Source organism: Nansenia antarctica (assembly GCF_963989245.1).
Source record: "Nansenia antarctica genome assembly, chromosome: 6".
Lineage (NCBI taxonomy): Eukaryota > Metazoa > Chordata > Actinopteri > Argentiniformes > Microstomatidae > Nansenia > Nansenia antarctica.
Window position 1 is genome coordinate 59,315,342 of NC_137676.1, and position 12,500 is coordinate 59,327,841.

Sequence of the window (12,500 nt, forward strand, 5' to 3'; positions counted from 1 at the left end):
ACTATAATGATGATGCTTTTGTGGTTTTATTGTTATTATTGTTCATATTATTGTTGTTGTTGTTATTATTATTTGGCCCCTCCATTATTGTCCTCTTTACTCATGTCATACAGTGTGGATCCGTAGTGTATCGGAGACGACTGGAGTGTGTGTGTTTGTGTGCGTGCGTGCATGAGTGTGTGCGTGCGTGCATGTGTGTGTGCGTGTACGTGTGCCCACGTTTGATACCATTCCTCATTCCATTCCATGCACTACACTGAGCCCGTCCTCCGTGCAAAGACAAAACAAAGCCAGCCATATCCACGATGTGCCACAACACGTGGGCACCTCCTCCCTCCCGCTTTCCTCCCCCCCCCCCCCCCCCTCTCGATAACCTGCTGCCCTCCCCCTCCCGATAGCCTGCCCTCCCCTCTCCCCCCATCCACTGTCCTTGTAGCCATTGAGAAGTGACTACGGATATAGCATTTTACTGTATATCTTCATAACTGGGCTGAGAATGTTGTGTCTTACACTATTTACTATTATGACAATATCACTCCTTGAACATTACATTTCCATTATAACTATGTAACAGTGTCATGACAACATTGGACACTGGAATTTGCAGTGGAATTTACAGTGGCAGTATTCCTATGGTTTGACAGAAGGACTATAGTATTAGTTGTTTTTTGGCTGTGAGTATTGGTTTACCGCTGTTTATTTATTGTTTTTTGTACCATTTACTACTAAACCACATCTCAATGGAACTTGATGTGTACGAAAAACGTATAATATGACAGATGTCATTCTTAATGTGTATCTTTGCAGTACAACTCACTGCCCAGGACGGTGTACTGTTGAAGTGCTTCACTTCATGCACATTCCAAAATGGCCGCCATTTGATGCATCATACACACAGAGGAGCAAGGGAAAAGACGGCTCTGGTTAGAGCTCCCACTTCGGCCTGCATACGTCACCTGTCTAACCTGCCTGGGGAGGTCCTGCCCCCACTCCAAGATGAAGTGTGTTCTTTCTGTGTTCCCCCGCCCCATGCCGTCCTCTTCCTCCCTCGCCCCGCATGACTGACTTCACCATTTTAATGGCTTTGTTAATGAGCTCTTGTCTGGACAGTATGTCTGACTTTAGCCAATTGACCTGTAATGTACAGCAAACAGTGTACACACACACACACACACACACACACACACACAGGCTGTGAACCCAGTGAAGCGATTGAAATGTTTCAAGTCAGCTGCTTCAGGTCTGTCATCAGTTGTTTCAGGTCTGGGTTGGGGACATTGACAGGGACATCAGTTGTTTCAGGTCTGGGACATTGACAGGGACATCAGTTATTTCAGGTTGGGGACATTGACAGGGACATCAGTTGTCTCAGGTCTGGGTCGGGGACATTGACAGGGGATATCAACTGTTTAAGGTCTGGGACATTGACAGGGACATCACTTGTTTCAGGTCTGGGTCAGGGACATTGACAGGGGATATCAGCTGTTTAAGGTCTGGGTCGGGAGGTTGACAGGGAGGATTTGCTGCTGGCTTCCCATCGTGGTCCTGTCGGCCCCTTGCCTAGCATTTCGATGATGGGTGAGGCGTTATTAAGAAAAACGTCCCCTTTGGGACAGGCCGAGATTTCTTTTACGTGCCGTCTGACACTGCGGTGACAGGGGCCGTTTCTGATGTCATGGCTGACACGGGTGACATTTACCAGCGAGGAGACCCCAGCGGAGGCCCGTGGACCTCTGAACAGAACCAGCCAGTCGACAGGCACTTGTGTGTATTTATGTGCGCGCCCGCTTCAGAGTTTTCTGTCACATCCATACAGAGAGGCAGACCAGGCGACACGACGTCATCCGTCAAGACGACAACATCACCCAGCACACACAGAAAAACTCCCAGGCGGAAATGTGCTAAGCGCAGAGGGTGCACGATTGCAATCCGTTTCATGTAGTCCTGTTAGTCCTGTTTGCTGTATCGAGTATTCATGACTCGTCGGCCAATAGGGAGTACTGGATTAATGTGCTTTCCTCCTTCCCCCCCATCAGCATCATGTGGACAGTAAGCATCACAGCAGCAACGGCATGCCTTGGGAATGATGAATTCTCCCTCACGCATTAAAATAATGAAATGTTAACGTTTTGAGAGCATGGGCGTGGATTAAAGGCAACAAAAAAATAACAAATTAAAGGATTGTTTGTCTCTGGGAGGGAACAATTGATTCCACAGTGCATGCATTCTGGTTGTGCATCCTTTTTCCTTTGGGATAGGGGTCGGGGAGAGGGATTGCGTCAAAGGGGAGATAGAGGTTTTCTTCCCAAGAGCGGTAGGAAGGGTTAAAATGAGAATGATGGTGGAGTGAGGACGAGGGAAAAAGAAAAAAGTAAGAGAGGGGAAAATATGGGGAGAGAAGAAGAGAGAGAGAGACATTAATATTAATGAGAGAGAGAGAGAGATGAATATAAAACAGACAGAGAGATGGAGAGATGCAATCAAACACAAAGCATCCCCTCTATATTGAGGGATATTCACACTGCCAGGGCTCTCAAATGTTTTTTTTAAAAATACTTTCAAATACTTGTGTTAGCTGAGTTTTTGGTTGAGGAGTGGGGCCTTGCGCTAAATCGATGTCGATGTGGTAGATGCCGACTTTTTCTCTTTTTTTTTTTTTTTTTCGGTACTTTTTAAATTTATTTGTATTTTATAGGATCCGAAGACCCGGGGCGATTCATAAAACATTCGTCTAGAGCCCCGGGCGCGCAGGCCTAACAACGTCACTGGTTTCTTCCAACGTCCAATCCAATCCAGAGGTGAAAGGGACAGGGAACGGTTTCCAAGCAACGCCGCTGATTGCTAGGATGCGGCTGTTTGTTTGATCGCCCCTCAAGCGGGCGCTAGGATTGCAACGCTTCGGTGTTTGCTGACGCTGCACGGGTGTGACACACACACACACCACGGCTCGGATGGAAGGGGAGGAAGAACCCCTGTAGGATTGCAGTGACCTGTAGCTGTCTCTGTTCAGCCCCCCCCCCCCCCTCATTCACCTTGTGCTGTGCCACATCAGAGAGCTGTGATTCTCTACCAATCCTTCCCCGCAGGTGGTAAGATATGCGTCACAGCTGCGCCTATGAGGGCACGCAGGCACGCATGCCTGCACACATACAGACACGCACACACACCTCACACACACACACTTAAGCAGACACACCCGCAAGCACTCTTGTCACCACGTGTGACCCTCACACCTTCACGCGAGCTGCCCTTGTCTCCCAGCTCCCAGAGTGCAAATACACTGCGACCATGACACAGCGGTTTCCCTGCGTAACCATTTTGTACCAGACAAAGTCTGTTCAGGGGACCGTACAGCATACTTTATGCAGGACATGATAGCTAGCCTGTCACCATGAATCAGGCCTTAATGCCAGCCTATGGTTAGCCAAGGACCAGCCCGTGTACCAGTCTTGTGCCCCGGAGCGGCACCCATGGCAGCGCGTAGCCTTATCCTAGCCTCTCATGCATAGGCCCGATGAACCAGACAGGAAGTGGCACACTGGGCCGCGTTAAGTGGCTTAGCACACTAAGGCGCAGACCATATCATCGCAAAGGTGTCTGGTTCGATTCCGGCCATCAACATATCCCAGATAAAGCATATTTTAAAAAAACAATGACATACTGATGGGGAGTTAGCAGCAGAGGCTAGCAGCAGAGGCTAGCAGCAGAGGCTAGCAGCAGACACTAGCGGTCTTCACCACGGGGAGACAGCAATGGGTTTGAGTGGGGGGGAGGGGCTCTCTTCCTGCTGGCAATAACGGTCCAATGAGATTGAGGCCTGGGAGGGGGGGTAAGAAGCCTATCTCTCCTACAGCCTGGTGTTTGTTGCTACTGGGATATGATGTTCTACTATAGAGACTGATACAGTCAAAAGGACTTAAATAATACCATTTAGCCGACGCTGTAGGGGGCTGACAAAGCCACTTACACAGTACAGTGAGTGTGTGTAGGCTGTGTGCTGGTGGTCCCCTGTGGGGACAGATCCTAGGATGTGCGCATGCTCTAACGACCGAGGCACTGCTCTGTTCGTTGACATTCTATGAGCTTGTCTGTGGGGGGTCACACGCCATTTGAGCGCCATTCACTCAGTCTATCGATGTTTAATGAAAGACTCTTTAAAGACCATCATTGAAACTGAACACAGGGGGGGGGTGTATAATGACAGATTGTGGCAATTCTGTGACGTATTGTATTGTGTGTTCATGTGGGGAAAAAATAGGACAGATGATAGTGCAATTGACGTGTGTTGTCGTCAAAGGACGCAGATGTTACATGTCAGTGGAGGCTAGTGGAGGGAGACATCAGAACAGACTGAGGAATGCTACCATCCTCCGAAGGAGCATGCCGTATCATCGCAGGGTCTCCGGTTCGACTCCGGCCGTCGACATATCCTGCATGTCATCCCCCCTCTCTCTCACTCATCCTTCCTTTCAATCTCTACTGTCTCTATCCCAATAAAGCAGAAACTTAGCCATACCTCCAAAATCTCACGTAGCCATACCTCCAAACCACGTTGTTCTCACTCCTCCTTTGGACAATTTTAGATTAGCAGATCTGGCTTTGATTGAACTTGATAGGGCGATAGGAGAATGCACTCGTCATTTCATTGGCTGTTACATTCTATGAACCCTTCGGGAACATGGACGTAGAATGGTTGCTTGTTGTTATGTGTGTCGTCTTTTTCCGACCGTGTGCAACTATTTTGCGGAGTTGTTGCCTATGCTAGCTTTCAACATTTGAGGAAAAAAAGAGAAAAAAAAAATAAAGGAAAAACTTTCATCTTTTTTACAGTATTTGATTGGGTTGACGTGTGCCGATGCGGCACTCATTTTAAACAGACTTCCACCCCTTTGTAGTTGCTTTCTGCAAAGGATTTCCCCAGGCTTTCTGGTGTAGGAAAGCCTGGTCTCAGAGGTTACTCCAGCAGGAACACAACCCCAGCAATCATCAGGAAGGCAAGGGGCCTATGAATAATTGAACATAGAATTACACACATCAAATGTGTCAGTTCTCATTCACGCAGGACCTCCTTCTCGAGGTTAACAAGGATTGGTACAGTACATCAATAGGAATTGTGCGTGCCTATCTGTGTTGTGTGTGTGTGGGGGTTTGAGTGCTATCACGTGCGTCATTCATGCATTGTGTGTTTGTGTGTGTGTGTGTGTGTGTGTATGTGTGTGTGTGTGGTCCAAGCTGCTGTACATACCTCTATATCTGAGTGTGAGTGCACATCTGTCTCGCTTATTTGTCAATCCTCCCTCCCCCCTCTCCTCCCCTCCCCTCTCTCCTCTCCGCTCCTCTCCCTTCTCCCTGTCACAGCTGGGTTGAGCACTGTTGCTTTCGGTTAATCTTACTTAGCCGATCCTCCCCCGCCCTCCCTTTGCCTCCCCGGGAGGGTGAGAGAGGAGGAAGGAAGGAAGGAAGGAGGGATGGGGTAGTATGCTGTAGCCCGCAGACTGGAAGTTTCAGGTTTTAATGACAAACAAGGGCTTCCGCATCACAGCACAGGGCTGTTCCCAAATTACTGAGATCCTCTCGGCTGGAAAAGTTCATGTTTGGCCAATCTGTGACTGTTTACTGGGGATGTCTCTCTCTCTCTGCCAGACGGAGGAGAATACAGAGAGAATGTTCTAGAGGATTCCGAGCCTGAACATTAACAGTTCTATCTCAGCTCATTTCGATCCGTTACACTGAAAGAACGTCCGCCCGGCAGCCTGCCTTGACCGCCACGCTCCGTTGGTCACCACACACACACACACCCCGGCGGCGTGCACATGGAGAAGGGGTTACCATGGCTACTGCCCGCCCTCTCGCCCTCCCTCCCTCCTTTCCTCCCCCGCTCCTCTCGCCGGGTCGTCCGTCTGCCCTTCCTGCACGCAGCTGATGGGGTTTTTGTAGACAGGAGTGAGGGTTGGTCAGGGGGAGGGGGGAGGGAGGGGGGTAGGTCAGGGGGAGGGGGTGGGAGGGAGGTTGGTCAGGGGGAGGAGGGAGGAGGGAAGGGACAGAGGGACAGAGTGACATGGCAACCTTGGGAAAAGACCACTGGGGGTGATGGGAGTTGTGGGCAGCCTTGGGGCGAGGGTAATGGGGGGGGGGGGCGAATTCATAGAGAGCTTTGCCCGGGTCCCTGACAAGCAGCTCCTCTGGGAGGCCCTGTCACTCTGATGTGGAGCTCTGCAAGGCGTTCCGGGCCGTGCCTCTCTCTGGAGGCCCTGCCAATACGCAGCCTCTCACACAGTACATGGATCCCAGCACCGGGCCCCACAGTGGACGCAACGCTGCTGACTTTTCAATCAATCTGTCGTCTCTGAGCTGGATTGGGGGGGGGGTTGCAGCAACTCTTCTTCTCTCTCTTTTTTTTTTTTTGCCTTTGGCTACCTGTGTCATTGAAGCATGACTTTCCCTGGCATAAGTATTCCCTTAGAATCCACAGCCGCTTTTCAAAAGAGAGAATTGCCGCTGGCGTATATCCAGGAGACAGGAAATGGAAATGTTTGAATGGTCCCTTTTATTCGGGGGAACACAATGTCATGTCGCTGAGAGCAGAGTCTTCCTGTTCATGTTCATTCAATGCCGAGGTGGGTTTTGTAATGTTGACACAGAACCTTGACGTTTCGAACGTAGGGTTGTTTTAGAGGGCAGGTTGGTCCCCCAGGACTTCTTGATATACTTTTGCTGCTCTCTCTCTCTCTCTCACTGCTCTCTCTCTCTCTCTCTCTCTCTCTCTCTCTCTCTCTCTCTCTCTCTCTCTCTCTCTCTCTCTCTCTCTCTCACTGCTCTCTCTCAAAGGAAAGAGAATAGGTTTTGGCAGATATCACATTGCTTCCTAATAGAGAACCTCTCAACATCCTTGAAGGGCAGTCGAGCGGTGATACACGTTGTGACATGTTGGACTACAATGCTCTCGTGGTCGGCTACGTTTGGGATGGGGCTGGAACAAAGGCAACGTCGTCTCCTCATAGATTATGGAGTATCTTAGATGACGTTGAAGTGTGGCTTCCGTTGTTTGGTTGATTCCCTTCCTGCCTATAGTGGAGATGATGGAACTGTGTCCTAATTATTTAAACATTTCCCTGAGGTGTGGACATGCTTTTATACAGTATTGACTCTTTTAAATCTACACTGAACAAAAATATAAACGCAACACTTTTGTTGCTCCCTCAAAACTTGTGGCATTGTGCCGTGTGATAAAACTGCACATTTTAGAGTGGCCTTTCATTGTGACCAGCCTAAGGTACATCTGTGCAATAATCATGCTATCTAATCAGCATCTGGATATGCCACACTTGTCAGGTTGATGGATTATCTCGGCTAAGGAGAAGTGCTCACTAACGCAGATTTAAACACATTTGTGAACACAATTTGAGAGAAATAGGCCTTTTGTGTACATAGGAAAAGTATTCGGTCTTTGATTTCAACTCACAAATAAATTAGAGCAAAAACAAAAGTGTTGCGTTTAGATTTTTGTTCAGTGTGTGAGGAGGAGTGCACAAGTCAACACCTTTTTGGTGTCTGGGTGGTCAGTCTATATATAATATAATATGGAATATCATCTATGAATCACTGACCTCATTCAGCCAAGGAATCCCGACTTCATCAGCACCAACATCTGACGCAGCAGTGCTGTTAAATTCCACATCTATTGTGTATGGAGTGCCCGTGGCATTGGGCTGCGTGGAATCCACACGCATACGCACCACGCTGCGGGCATGCAGGCACCGCAGGGACGCGCCGGGGAGCCATTTCTGCTCATTAGCGCCACGTATAGAACTGTACGCAGAAACGTTTACAAATGTAAACCGTAGCATCAGAAGGAAACAGAGAGGTAACTGACACACCAATCCTGAGCAGGCCGCTGGCGGGTGGCGTCCCTGCCAAACCAGAGACTTTAAATGATCAATCAAATGCAAATTAGAAAAAGAGAAACCCTCCAAAACCCTCTCTGACTGGAGCACGAAGCTCCCTGAAACCGACATAATCTCAGACATTGTCTCCGTATCAATCCTCTAACGCTATCCTATTTGTTTGTGTAGACGGGGTGGGGGGTGGGGGGGGGGCGGGGCTTAAATTAGAAAAATGCATAAACTGACCAAAATAGCCAGCTCTATACAGATAACTCATAACACCCTCAAACCTCTATGGGATAAGAGTGTGAACGCTGCCCGGATAAGCTGATCTGTGCTGAGCTAAGCTAGCCAGGGGCTGGGAGTCTGGGGGGGGGGGGGATGGGGGGGTTGGGTCTCGGTGTGGACACTCAAAGTGGGTAATGTTGTAATACCGCCACATGTCAGGCCGTGAGCTCTCAAACTGTATGAGTTAATCCTAATCACTCTGGCTGACCTTTGACCTGTTGTTAGCCAGTAGACGCAGTTGGATGACGTCACCCTTTGCTTGTAGGACTTAAATACAGGTCGGTATAGGGGCTTATGGGATGCAATGAGTGTTTGCACATATACTCTACTGTATGTGAGGTGTTATATATTTTTTTTATTACCCTGTTACTATACCCTGTCATATCAGCTGAGACCGGGGCCCTGTTTGAATATTTTGAAAATGCATCCTTCCCTCCTTCCTTCCTTCTCTCCTTCCTTCTCTCCTTCCTTCCTTCCTTCCTTCCATTCTTCCTTCCTTCCTTCCTTCCATTCTTCCTTCTCTGCTTCCTTCTCTCCTTTCCTCATTCCTTCTCTCCTTCCTTCCTTCCTTCCTTCTCTCCTTCCCTCCTTCCTTCCTTCTCTCCTTCCTTCTCTCCTTCCTTCCTTCCTTCCTTCCATTCTTCCTTCCTTCCTTCCTTCCTTCCATTCTTCCTTCTCTGCTTCCTTCTCTCCTTTCCTCATTCCTTCTCTCCTTCCTTCCTTCCTTCCTTCCTTCTCTCCTTCCTTCCTTCCTTCCTTCTCTCCTTCCTTCCTTCCTTCCTTCCATTCTTCCTTCTCTGCTTCCTTCTCTCCTTTCCTCATTCCTTCTCTCCTTTCTTTCTTCCTTCCCAACTTCCTACCTTCCTACCTACCTTCCTTCCTACCCACCGTCCTATCTTCAAATTCAAAATGTCATAACCTGATATGAATGTGTTTGTTGTTAATTGGCCCTGGTAACCTTCTGTTCATTCCAACTGTCATTCCCCTTTATCTGAATTCATAATTTGTATATGGCCTGGGGCAAATGTTGTTCTACTTGAACGAAATCCCCTCTGGAAATTCATGTTTTGTCTTATTTTCCCTCTCCTTTTTTGGTTTTATTTTTTTCTGAATAGCTGTTGCACATTGCTCTCTACTCCCGGTCTCGATTTCTGAATGTGTACATTTTGATTTATTTGATTGAATCCCCAATTGAGAAAAAGGAAGTTATTGAATCCGTTCATGCGTTCATTGTAAAATGTTCTTCTTCCTTTAGATGCTGTAGGAACATGTTCTTAATACAACTTTCGAGCATGGTTGAACTATTTTTGGGAAAGACTTTGCTGACAACGTTGTTGTTGTTGTTGTTGCTTTCGCCCCGGAGCAAGCAGAACACACACAGTGTCTGTCTCGTAGCAAAGTTTCTCTGTGCGAGTGTTGGCAGCTGCGAAGCTTTAAAAAATAAAAATAAAAATAAACCTGTCAGGCTGGAAAAGAAAAGAAAGACGAGAGGCTTTGCATCAAAGAAGCAAAAGACTGCAAGACAATCGCACAAACAGGGATCAAACTAAAACGTGACTCCCTCTGTATAACCACGGCAACACAAAGTAGGCTAACCTGTGCCGAGTGTTTACCTGCAACTGTCAAACTGTGTGGACAGGAAGTTGGAACACGTCCGGAGGAGGAGGGAGTGCAGTCCCTTAGGCATATCGGCCTGATTGGTTATTAACCTAATCCTAGTCTCCCGAAAAGCTTGCACCTTATCTGAGTTCAGGAAACGACAGTCGGATCCTGTTCCCTGGAACCTATATGAAGCATTATTCAAAAACAAACGACAAGGATGGAAAATACAAAGTATCCAGTCCCACTAATGTTTTTCAAGCCCAGTGCTCGTCATTGTCACTGGTGGTTTAAGTGCTACTGTGATGTTAAGTAATTAAATATTAATTTAAGTAAGTATTGTAATTATTCATTATTTTGTCTTGCTTTTGCTGTCAGGTAGGGTGATGGTTGGGTAGGGGTTAGGAGTAGGTCTGAGTGTTGCTGTAAATTCAATGTAGTCATGACTAATTGCGACACTTGTTACATTCTAATTATAGAGTAATGAGGTTTTAGTTGTAGTATACCGGTAATTGGTTTTAGTGTTTTAATTATCCACACTGATTTACTCTCTGAAGTATTGTCAAGTGTCCTCTGGAATAAGAATCCTGCATTCCACCTGCACCTATTGTGAGTCAAGTCAGGCATCGTACTGGCAACTGTCTGTATCAGTGGTCTGTCTCAGCGGTTTGTAGCTGTGGTCTGTACCTACCATCTATAGCTGTGGTCTGTACCTACCATCTATAGCTGTGGTCTGTAGCTACCATATATAGCTGTGGTCTGTAGCTGTGGTCTGTACCTACCATCTATAGCTGTGGTCTGTACCTACCATCTATAGCTGTGGTCTGTAGCTGTGGTCTGTAGCTACCATCTATAGCTGTGGTCTGTAGCTACCATCTATAGCTGTGGTCTGTAGCTACCATCTATAGCTGTGGTCTGTAGCTACCATCTATAGCTGTGGTCTGTAGCTACCATATATAGCTGTGGTCTGTAGCTACCATCTATAGCTGTGGTCTGTAGCTACCATCTATAGCTGTGGTCTGTACCTACCATCTGTAGCTGTGGTCTGTAGCTGACATCTATAGCTGTGGTCTGTACCTACCATCTATAGCTGTGGTCTGTACCTACCATCTATAGCTGTGGTCTGTACCTACCACCAATCGCTGTGGTCTGTAGCTGTGGTCTGTACCTACAACAATACATCCATGCTGGACTTTTACCTCCTGGTGTGACGGTGTGGAGAGTCCCTGTGTGCAGCTGGAGGCGTCCTGATGAGAGGTGAGCCTCTTTTGCTGTAAGAGGCACAGCTCAGCCTGCCCAGCGCTCTGCCCTACACCACCTGACCTCTGGACAGATCATCCCCTGTTACACTGCTCTACCTCTAATCTCTCTCTCTCACAGACACACACATACACACATATATACACACATACACACACACACAACATATTTATACACGCAAACACACTGTTAAATACATTTTGTATTGTTTTCAACTTAATCTTCTACTGTCATTGCAGGCCAGGTAGGGACGCCTGCATATTCTGTTTTTATCCAGTGGTGTTGCTGCTGTTGAGTACTTAATGAGCAGCAATTTGTGGTAATGGAGGCATTAACATTTAACATCTTGGCAGCCATTGTAATGTAATATTGAGAGCGGAAGTTCTTGAGAGGCTTACTCTAATTATACCAAACACACTCTACAGTATACTAGATGACATCCACTCTTGATCTTTCTCCATCTGTCTCCCTCTCACTCTCTCTCACTCTCTCTCTCTCTCTCTCTCTCTCTCTCTCTCTCTCTCTCTCCCTCTTTCTCTCTCTCTTTCCCCCTATCTCTCTCGCTCTCTCTCTCTCTCTCTCTCTCTCTCTCTCTCTCTCTCTCTCTCTCTCTTTCTTTCTCTCTCTCTCTAAGCACATTTGCCCTGGCCTCAGCTACTTTCCACCATAAAAGAACACCTGAATATGCATTACCATGTCACTAGGAATTACTCTTACCGCGTCCCATTAAGGACCTTAGTTACTGTCACTGTCACAGGCAATTCTCTAACACGTGTGTGTGTGTGTGTGGGTGGGTGGGTGTGTGCGTGTGTGTGCGTGTGTGTGCGTGGATGGGTGTGTGTGTGTGTGTGTGTGTGTGTGTGTGTTCCCTCTTGTCCCTTCCAGTCTGGTGGCGTCCAAGGAGCCGGAGAATTCCCGGGGGAAAGTTGTACCTCACATCAACTCTCCTTCTGACTTCCTGGACAAACTCATGGGACGAACTTCAGGCTACGACGCCAGAATAAGACCCAACTTTAAAGGTAGGTGAAAATGGACTTGGCATTCAGACTAGGTGCTAGGTGAAGAACCTTGAAAGGGCTGCATACAATATGAGCATTAGCATACAGGCCTTTTTTTTTTGTCTCTCAACCAAAATTAGACCGTACCTCGAAGCGATTGAGTTACCCTAACCCTAACCCTAAGCCAAACGCGGGCCGAATGAGGCAGTACTCTCATCAGTAAGCAACTGATTTCCATCTCTGGATACCTCGGGTCGGTTTCCTGGTCACAGCTCAGGCAAAAACTTCTGAATGAATCTCAATTTCAATGAAGAATCTCCATTAAAGATGCTCTTTGTTTTTGAATAATGCTTCATATAGGTTCCAGGGAACAGGATCCGACTGTGCTGAAGGCAACCAAACAGAATAATATCTGAAATAATGTAACTCAAGCACACACACAAGCACACACACACACACACCCACACCCACC

The 12,500-nt window shown here is 47.5% G+C and overlaps 1 protein-coding gene across 1 annotated transcript in view; it reads left to right on the forward strand.

Moving 5' to 3' along the window:
• glra3 (glycine receptor, alpha 3) overlaps positions 1–12,500 on the forward strand; it is a gene marked incomplete at both ends in the record, with an annotated part of 75,305 nt that overhangs the window by 14,656 nt on the left and 48,149 nt on the right. The window contains one exon of the mRNA XM_080533388.1: positions 11,916–12,049. Within this exon, the coding sequence (XP_080389514.1) occupies positions 11,916–12,049 (134 nt within the window). The remainder of the gene's footprint in view (positions 1–11,915; positions 12,050–12,500) is intronic.